Below are 10,751 nucleotides of genomic sequence, written 5' to 3'. Positions count from 1 at the left end.
AGGAAAAGAAGAAAAGATTGGTTGGTTGATTCTGCCAAGACCATAATTTAAGAGCCAGCAACCTTTTATTTACTCCTCATTTTATAAACCAGATAGTTGATGTTACTGGGACGATGCTTTATCTAGTTAGACAGTTCTTTTGATAATGAAAGTGAACGGTAAAAAGGCCCCTCTTTTCCTCTTTGTTGCTACTGTTGGCTAATGCTGCAACTTTATTGGGCTAGCTTGTTGCTTTGTTCTAAAATTGGACAAATAGTTCTGTGTGGCTAAGATTGAACTTACCTGGACCCCAGTGATTCAAAATAAAAATAGCTCCTTTGTTATACATGTCCATGAAATGAGCTCAGTTGATTTTGCTCACGTTCAACTTCTCCTCTAAAGGAAAGGGTGGTAATTGTATCTAAGGTAGTGATCCAGTGTTTTCTTGACTGTTCTATCTTTTCACTAAAGACATTATACTTAGTTTTTAGATATGCCCTCTATATCATAGTCAAGTTCCAGAAGACATTAGTAACATTAAGTTTATGTGGTATTTTCTCTTTATTATGAATATTTAAAATTGTTACTAGGTTTTTATTAGAAGGAAGCCCTTTAATCACTCCCCATCATATATGGGGATCCCTTTCTCCTCCCTATTTCTAGGATAACTAAGAAATAACTTTGATTACTGGCTTTCTGTATAACAGATTAACAACTTAAAAAAAATTATCTAGTACTTAAAATTAACCCCTTTTTTAAAAAAGTATACTTTGTTAAGCTATAGGTTCTGGAAATGAATGTATGCATTTCCAAATGTTTTTGAGTATTTTAAACTATGTTGGGTTCTGTAGCAAATCTTAATATTGCTTGTAGCATTCAACTTAATCTTGAAGCAAAAGTAAATGCAAGTATATAATTTTCATTTAATTTTGAATTTTAGTAAATATTAGTATTATAAAATTTAATGCATTTTACATTAGGGTTCACAAGTTATTTAGTAGCAAGAAACCATCAGTATTTTGTATGGAATCCTGTTTGCTTGCTTTAGGTGAGGTCTGTTTTGTTGCCCAGTCTACCCTTGAAGCCCTGGGCTCTCTCACTTCTGACCAGCCACTTGAGTAGCTGGGACTGTAGGTGTATGCTGTTGTTCTGGGCTGGTGTAGATCTTTGAGGCACTATATTTGTATACTAAGTTTGAAAAGGACAACTAACTACTTTACTTTCTTTCTGTTTTTAGCTGTAGCACCAGTTGTACCTGATTTAAGTAGTGACATTGATACTAGTAATTTTGATGACTTGGAAGAAGACAAAGGAGATGAAGAAACATTTCCTATTCCTAAAGCTTTTGTTGGCAATCAACTACCTTTTGTAGGATTTACATATTATAGCAATCGTAGGTAAGTATACCAAGCAGTAATTTAGGGGTAATTTTATACTCACCATATTTTCTTAAAGATACCTAAATACCATTTTTAAGTAGAGTTGATAGCATATAAAGATATATCTTTTTATTACACCAATTTTTATTTTTAATATTTGGTATTTGTTTTTTCCCCTGTCTCATTCATGTATGTTCAAGAGTATAGTTTTTTAGGAAAATTTATGTTGAATTATTTAGCATATCTTAAAGTGAAAAATAGCAAGTGAAATAATTTTTTTAGTACTGACAATTCAGCCACTGTTTTTATTTAAAGAGTTATAGTTCAAAATTTTTGGAACAGCATGTTTACCTAGCATTTCGTTACCATACTAATGCTAGTGAAAGCACATAATTCTTAGTTCTTGAAAAATTGATTCCTCCAAAGGAAAAAAAAATTGAATGAACATTTCCATGAATGATAACATACAATAGTACCTATAGTGTAATATTGGACAAATAATTAGTCTTTTATATTAAAACAGGGATAATGATAATGAGTTAGGCTCTTGCCTAACTCAGGTTCGTTTTAAGGGTATGTAGTAAAGCGCAACTGTACTTTGCATGTTCTAAGCACTCAGTGTTAGCTCTTAATACCGTCGACACTATCTACTATCAGTGTCTATCTTTACATGTACTTAAAGTATAACCTTAACCTTTGGCATTATTTCATTGGCCTTCATCCATCAACAGATAGATATATTTGATAATTTGGTATGGTCCATACTAAGGTACAGTATAAGATACAGTACCTGTCCAGTGAGCAAATGAATGAGCTGTACAATATAAGTTAGTAAGTTCTACTTAGTAGAAGCAAAGTACTAGACCAGTACGGTACAGTAAAGCACATGACAGCACTTCTGGTTTAAGTCTGCACACCATTGTTGTTCATTGTTCCAAACTTCTGTTCTCATCAATTTATTCTTCACAGTGTGGTGTTAAATATATGATTTACTTGGAATGATTATTAAATTTGAATTATTAAAGCTAATTTTATTTTAAAGAGTCTTATCATTTTAGTCAAAAATTTTATAATGAAGGATTTGTGTCTACTGTAGATAGAAAACCAGAAGGCAGTGTAGTCCTGTCTCCTAAACTCACTTCCCCAGGAATTTACTTAGACCTGCACTGGACAACTGTACAGCATCACTACCACATCACACCTGAGCTTTCTTCAGTAGAAAAGCCTACTAGTTTAATTCCTTCCTCCTGACATGTAACACTGTAGCTACTTTATGTTGACATACATACACAGGAGATCTTTTAGATAGGTTTTTGTAAAGTCTAATTTTATGTTACATTTCCTAGGCTTTTCTAAAACACTCAATATGTTCTTAAACAATCCCCAGTATTTTTAGAGTCTCTGTGGAAAGTACAGCAATTCATTATACAAAGTTAATCTTTAGTTAAATAAACTTTATACTATGTTGTCATGCACTTCATTTTATTGCATGGTTTTCCTTTATGTTCATACTTCGTGTTCTAATATAATGTTTAAGTTTCTTACAAATACAATGTATTGTGTTCTTAAAGTACCATAGCCTTTCAGCACATGGGAGGCAAAGGCAGGCGGATCTCTGTGAGTTCAAGAACAGCATGGTCTAGAGAGTGATTTCCAAGATAGCCAGGGCTGTTACACAGAGAAACTGTGTCTCAAAAAATAAGCAAAACAACGATAAGAAGTATTATAGCCTTATTTTCTAATATAAGTATTCTTTTTAAGTTTTATATGTATGTATGTAGACCATGCATACAGAAATGTGGTGCTTTTTTAAAGTAAGTGCTTACAGCATGAAAAGTTGAAAATTAAGGTGCTTTTTTATAAAGAGTCAGTAGTCGGGCATGGTGGTACACATCTGTACTCTGTGCACATGGATGGCTGAGACAAAAGTATCCAGGCTGGCCTGTGCCACATGCTGAGATTTTTTAGCAAGACCCTGTCTAAAAAAATAAAAACAGTCAACAAAATATTCATTAACTTACTGTATTCTATAATGGTAAGTTTGAATATACTTATGAGATAGAAAATTTCTGAGATGTTCATCCTGAAATCCAAAAGCTATTCATTTCTAAAGTGTAATAAGATGTGATTATCAAAATAACCTCAAGTGTTTAGCTACATTCCTAATATACTATTATAAAAGCTATTTAAATGTCCACATTTTATATAAAAGCAATAATACATATAATACAAAGAGACCTTGAAATAGAAAAGACAAAGGTAGAAGGATATGGATAGATGATGTCCTTGTATTCCCCTGCTGCATTCAGAGAACCTTTTATTACTAATTTTGTAGAATGCAAGTTATATAGCATATTAAATCTGCAAGATTCTAAGACAACATTCTGATCTGCCTAGTTCAAACTCCTTGGCAGATTTTGTCTTTATATTTACTTGACATAGCAGACTTGAAAGTGGATTTGTTGGGCATTTAATAATGAGTGGAATTAAGTTGTACCATATGTAGTTTTCATTTGCTGTGTGGAACCTTTCCAGTATCAACGTGCCTTATAGCCCTCATTATCTTCTTCTAGTTATTTAACAATGATTATCTAATTTTCCAAAGAAAATCAAGAAGTGACATGTTTTTTGCTTTCAGAGTTTCATTATATGTGTTTAATAATACTTAAATTCTTAGTATATTAACAGCTAATTTAGCCAGGTGGTGGTGGTGCATGCCTTTAATCCTGGCAGAGCCAGACATATCTGTGAGTTTGAGGCCAGCCTGATCTACAGCGTTCCAGGACAGCCAGAGCTACACAGAGAAACCCTGACTTGAAAAACAAAACCCTAATTTTACAGCTGTAAACTTTACCAGCTATTTGTTATCTTTTTGATCGAGCCCCTATTTTTAATCATGGTATCAATGTGGTTGTTGTAACATTCATAATGGTGGCTGCTGTGGGCTGGTGTAACCATCAGCAATGCCCTGCTTTTATATACCATTTTTATATACCACCATTATTAATTTAGATTTTTTCTACCGTATAGTCTATTTAGATAATGTTTGATAATATTGTAAGACACCTTAATACTCCCTAATCACTTGTCTTTATGTATAATTCTAACTTTACATTGAATTTAAAAACCTTTATAAGGTTTTGAAAAAAAGAAAAGATATATCACTCAGACCTTTTCAATTACTTGGGCTAAACTTTTTTGAGGGGTGGGAGGAGTGTCCAGAAAGGTGATGTTATATTTTACCAAAGGACACCTGATGCAGAGGAGTTAGCTGAGTACATGTCTATAGAAGTCAGTAATTCTCCCCCGCCCCCAGTTCTTAGATGAAAACAAAAAAATAAAACAAACTGTAAACACGGTTTGACTTCTGATGACAAAGGTGCCTGGAGCTAATTTAAGGGTTTAAGGCTGTGCTTTGTCTTTTGCTATTCTCCCCCATTCCCTCTGATGTGGAATGGGATTCATCAGTATGCTCTAAAACATTTAAGATGTTCAGTAAAGTGGAGTAAATAGTGAGAGTACTGGTAAGATGTTTTAGTAATTGTATCTGCACTGTGGAGCTTCCTGGCTTCCTGCACTTTTATTTGTGCCATTTTAAATCTGAGCTATAGAAGTCAGTGAGAGAGCCTAAAGTGTGTTGTTATTATTTTAAGAACATCTAGAATCCTCTTTCTCAAGATATTGAGTAAATAATAAAAATAAATAAGTCAATAAAAATGCTTAAAAGTTCAAAGCTTCAAAGGAATTAAAAGCAAAATTAAAAGAAACACATTGAGGTTGTGCTTTCTTTGAATTTCAGTGGCAGCTACTGGAATACTTTGTGTAGTAAATACCATTTTGTTTCTTGGTGTTGATGTATCTTTAATATGTTTTCATTTAAGTATGTTTAAAATTTGGCTCATTCTTATTTTCACTTTATCTTGTAAAGTATAAATATTGATTGTAGAGAAAATCAAATTGGTCTTAAAAACCCGAAAACAGATAATGGGGGTGAAAGCTGAGAGATCAGAGAAGTAGTGCAGTTAGCCACTAGAGAGACCTTTTACCTCTACCAAATTTTCAGACTGAAGAGACGATTCTGTTGCTATGAATCCTCAAACTGAATGCTCAGACTGAATCCTCTGACTGCATCTGAGCTCCTGTCTCCTTCTGCCTTATATTCTCCTCTCCACCAGCCAGATCACTCTTCTCCCCACTGCCCTAGTACTAGGGTTAAGGGCATCTGATCCCAAGTGTGGTTCACCTTTGTGTGAGCTCTGTTTCTCCTTTAGACAAGATTCAATCTCATAGAGCCCTTTAGCTCCCAAGTTGGCCTTGAACTGACAGAGATCCTTCTGCCTCTGTCTCCCAAGTGGTGGGATTAAAGGTGTGTGCCATCAGTGCCTGGCCTCTATGACTAACTAGTAGCTTATCTCTGCACTCTGATCTTCAGGCAAGCTTTCTTTGTTAGATCACAAAAAATATTAACTATAGTTGATGTATTTTCCTATAGAAATGTTTAATTATAACCATAGTGAGTGTTATGTAACTATTTAATTTACATCATGTCTATTTCTAAAATAAAAATTAAATTTGTATTTAATTAAAAAAAATAGCTAGCATACTGATCATAAAACACAGAATACTTATTGTTTGTTGCTATATGTTAAAGAGCTGTTTTCTTTTTAAATTCCTTGCCCTTACCCTGTAGATACTTACCTTCAGCTAATCCCAGTGAGAACAGAACCAGCTCCAATGTGGATAAAAGCTTGGTAAGTATTTCTTGTTTTCAGTTTGGTTTTTATTTTTAAACTCACATAATGTATTTGTGTGTATGATATTGAATAAGCATATGTATTACAGGTGAATGTGCAGTTAGTGAGTTTAGATACTTATGACACTTGTTTGCTTGTTTGTTTGAGATGGGGTTTCTCAGTGTAGCCCTTGCTGTTGTGGAGATCTGTAGAGAGATCCACCTGCCTTTGCCTCCTGAGTGCTGGGATTAAGCCATCATTGTCGGACATAACACTTAAATTATTCTCTACTCTTCAGTATGATTTCTTATCTCACTATAAAATGGAATTTTATGCATACACATATATGAATAAGTTATAAATTGTTACTGATTCACAATACTGTCCTTTAAATCTTTGAATTAGGAATGTATATAAATCATTTTATCATTAAGGAAGTTGGAAATTGAACCTTGTGGCATGACTGTCATCTTAACACACTGGAAGCTGAGGTGGGAATGTTCAAAGCCGGTCTGGGATATGTAGGGTTCCAGGTCAATCTGGGCTGCATCAAAATGAAACTGATGAAAAAATAAGGTAGTAGGCAGGGAGGATTACCAGGCAGAATGCATAACAAATTAAAGGGTTTTGAATGGATAAAGAGGTTCTGTGTGTGCATGTGTGTGTTGGCAAAATACACACAACACAGTTTATCATTTTAACTAATTTAAGTATATAGTAAAATAACATTAGGAACCATCACATAGCTTTGCTAACTGTTCCTCTCTTGAACTTTTTCATTATTCTAAGATGGAAACTGTATTTATTGATAACTACTCATTTCATTATCTCAGGTCCTAGTTACCACTACTCTACTTTTTCTATGAATTTATTTTAATATCCTCCTATAAATGGAATTTATTTGCCTTTGTGTGACTGGCTTATTTTATTACCTTAATTCACCCATGTTGCAGTGTGTATTAGAATTTCCTTGTTTTTTAAAGCTGAATGGTGTCTCAGTGGACATGAATTTAGAAAACCAAAACACAGCAAAGAAGGGTATTGGGAAAGTAACTTGATATCCCCACCTTTCTTGTTTGTTATTTTCTCTTATGTTCTGAGACTAATCACAGCACAACAGATTCAGGTAATATAGACTGTAGGTTTTAAGACAAGTAGGTGGTAGGAGTTGAGAGGGGTTGGAAAATAGAGACTAACTAGTATTTTCAGCATAACTTAATTTGTTTATTCTTTGGGATTTGGAATATATGATAAGTAAATATATTATTAAGGAACTTGGTATGTTCTAGTTAGGAATTCTTACTGTTGATGTGGCTAAAAAACAAGCCTGCCTTCCTTCCTTAAATTTAAGAAGATCCTTGTGAGTTAAGTAGAACTTTGCTGGGAAAAATGCCTACTTTTAGGAATAATTATTTTGTTATCCTTAAAGTATTCTTTAAATACCTTGTGGACACAGGGTGCTTTTTATTTGCTTTTGTTTTTGGTTTGGGAGTTTTGTAATACTGGGGATCCAAGCCAGTGTCTTATAAGCTTGACTACTGAGCTATAGCCTCATTGTTTTACTAATATACTTTTAATCACGAAGCAAAGGAGTAGCAAATATTTTTGGATTTCTATTTCACATTTTTTCAAATTTTAAGCATAAAATTTTTATGCTTATGTGTTTATGCCTGGATATATGTAAGTGCAGCATGTGACTGCAGGTACCTGTGAAAGACTGCAGAGCGCTTTCGAGCACCTGAAACTAGAGCTACAGGTGGTTGTGGGACCTCAGCTCTGTTCATAAGTGCTCTTAACTACTGCTGAGCCCATTTGCTGGTTTTGAGGCAAGGTTCTAGTAGCTCTTACTGGCCTTAGACTCCATATCTAGCCACAGGTGACCATGAACTTGATCCTTGTGCCCCTTAATCTTAAGTGTTGATCTCACAGGTACAGGTCACTTACCTCCAGTTTATGTGATACTGGGGAAGTCAGGGTTTCTTGTGGCCTAGGAAGTGAGATAGTCTCATAGCTTAGGATGGCCTCTAACTATGATGACCTTAAACTTCTGATCTTTCTCATTCGACCTCCAAAGCACCTGGAGCCATTGTTTTTAAAAGTGGTAGAATTGTTTTCCTATTGATGTATTTTCTTTTAAAGGTAACAGAGCACAGGATAAAAAGGAAGTGAGAAAAGGGGGAAGGAACTATGCAGGTACCTTTTCTGCTCTAGTCATTTTTTATAAAAATTATTTGAGAGAGAGAGAAAGCAAGCCAGCCACATGTATATATATAGGTCCTACCTTTGCAGGTCAGAAGAGGGTATCAGATCCCCTGGAGCTGGAGTTATAGGCATTTGATAATGGGTACTGGGAATTGAACTGAACTCATCTGAAAAAGGGATAAGTGTTCTTAACCACTGTGTCATCTCTCCAGCCCCTGGTGACCTTTTTCTTTGGAGGTTTTTTGTTTGTTTGTTTGTTTTTGTAACTTTTTCTAATCACTTGATTTTTGAAAATCATTTCCTCCTTCCCCTTTCTCCCTTCAAGTACTCCCTTATACTCCTCCTTGTTTTCTTTCAAATTTGTGGGCTTTTGAGTTTTTCGTAGTGATTTTTTATCATTTGTATTTTAATAAGTAATGCTTGCCTGACCATCAGAACGCAAAACAGCCACACTAGTGAGCCATAGAGGGCCAGGTGGTGCTTGTGCACACCTTTAATCCCAGCAGGCAGGGATAAGACAGGAACTTAACTCTTTCAGTCTGAAGATTTCAAAGAGGTAAGAGCTCTTTAGTGGCTTGGCTGCTTTGATTTTCTGGTCTTCGGGTTGAACCCCAATACCTGCCTCTGCATTTTCATTATTAGTGCTTACTGTTTTCATTACAAAAACTGTTGTCATAATATATAACTAATAGGGGCTCAGAAATTATTAAAATGAAAATACTTCTTCCTAGGGAAAGTAACAGTATTTTTTTGTAATCTTGCCTTTCTTGGATTTTCTTTAGGATGTAAGGTAACTAATACTTCAGTAAATCTTCAGTTTGGTTTATTTTGTTATTCTGGTTTGTTTTGTTTTGTGGTTAGTCTGTTTTTAGTTGTTTTTTTTTTTCTGGTGATTGTAAATTTCTCCTAGTGATTGCTGCCTATTGATTATTACTATTCCTTTGTAGTCCTATTTATGTTATCCTAGAAATGTTGGACCCTAGAGTCCAATCACTGAGGAGGAGTCACCCCAAGAGACCGTCTCTCACCACCACAGCTGATGTAAAAGCATGAGGATTTTATTAATTCTGTCATGACAGGGTCTTCCAGCATTCTTGAGGCTAGAAAGATCCCGAATGGCTGGTACAGACTATTTTTAAAGGGAAAAACCACAGAAGGAAGGGGTGTCTGGGGGTTCTTTAACTGTTATGATTGGCTTATTCAAAAGGGCTGTTACCAATAATTGGCTGGAGAGTGGTTGCCAAATGAGATGAGGTAAGAGAAAACATCTGAGGGTCACTTTGCCCCTTTCCCAGGGCCTGAGTCAAAACATCAGTCAGTGAGTCAACACCTAAGGGTTATCTTGCCCCTATTCAATAAATGAGTTCTATTTGGAGAACATTCCCAACATTTTAGTATGTATATGGGCAATTGTTAGGTCCTTGTTCCCAGGGGGAGGGGGAGCATTGCTGCTGAGACCGAGAGGGCTCAGAATTGTCAGAAAGTTCTACAGAAATAAGTATAAAAATCTGCTATTTAATATTCAACTCTTCTTGAAAGTGTCATCTGAGATGAAAATTACAGAGCCAAATAAAATGAAGTTTTTTTTATTGCTTTAGATACTGACTTTCCTTATTTTTCTTTTTTGTTGTTGTTATTGTTGTTGCATTTACCATTATAATTTCAAGCTTTTATAACTAGTGTTCTCATAATTGTAATGGTTTAAGTAAAACGCTGTAGTTCCCAGGCGGGTGGGAGGTGGCTGGTGAGAGGCCTTGGCGGGGCTGTCAGTGGGGCAGCAGGTCCCTTGAGGAGCTGTGGCAGGTGAGGGAAAGAGACAGATAGGCATGCCATGCAGAGAGAGTCTAGATACAGTTTATTCAGAAGGTTGTGGAAGGAAAGGAAAGAGGGGAGAGGTAGAAGAGGGAGAGGAGGGGGAAGGGAAAGGCCTCAGCCACCTCTTCTGAAGAGAGTTGGGGTAGAGAGGGCAGGCTGGAAGCAGAAAAGGGGAGTGGGTGGGACTTGTCTCTTTAAAGGGACAGGACAGACCATTACAATAATTCTTTCTGTTTTCATGACTTTTTGAATTTTCAGCTCTCAGTGCATGATCCCCTTCCACTGCTCAATTAATATTAAATGTTTCCCATAGTTGTGAGCTTGTCTGTGTTTGTATCTATAGGAACTCATTAATGCCCATTTTATTTCTCTTGGCTCCATAACTAAATCTTTCTCCTTCTGGATACTTGACAGACACATCAAACTAGACCAAAGCTAAATTCATGGTCTTTTTCTGTGCAAACCTTCGCTGACAATATTCTGGATTTCTTGCTTTTCATAGTAGTAGTATCTCTATTCTTTTTTATTCAAATTGTTTTCTAGATCTATCTTCTAGCTAATAGGCTTGATTGTTTTTTCTTCTTCATGCTTAGAGTCAGGGTTTTGCTATATATCCACATTTTCTTGCCTGACTCATTTCAAG

The 10,751-nt window shown here is 35.4% G+C and overlaps 1 protein-coding gene across 4 annotated transcripts in view; it reads left to right on the top strand.

The window, feature by feature from the left end:
- The window catches only part of Rock1 (Rho associated coiled-coil containing protein kinase 1), a 129,901-nt gene that overhangs the window by 61,058 nt on the left and 58,092 nt on the right, over window positions 1-10,751 (top strand). For 3 of the 4 annotated variants that reach the window (XR_003377719.1, XM_005355749.3, XM_026783435.1), the window contains exons 10-11: window positions 1,217-1,376; window positions 6,049-6,109. Coding sequence is in view for 3 of the 4 variants with exons in the window: in XM_005355749.3 (XP_005355806.1) it covers window positions 1,217-1,376; window positions 6,049-6,109 (221 nt within the window). In the remaining variant the exon portion in view is untranslated. Of the gene's footprint in view, window positions 1-1,216; window positions 1,377-6,048; window positions 6,110-7,184; window positions 7,218-10,751 lie in introns of all 4 variants that reach the window. The other variant, XM_026783434.1, reaches the window with a different exon arrangement.

The sequence above is a fragment of the Microtus ochrogaster genome, chromosome 18 (assembly GCF_000317375.1).
Source record: "Microtus ochrogaster isolate Prairie Vole_2 chromosome 18, MicOch1.0, whole genome shotgun sequence".
NCBI classification, from domain to species: domain Eukaryota; kingdom Metazoa; phylum Chordata; class Mammalia; order Rodentia; family Cricetidae; genus Microtus; species Microtus ochrogaster.
Note: the sequence above shows the minus strand (reverse complement) of the source record. Positions and strands in the feature narration are given on the sequence as shown.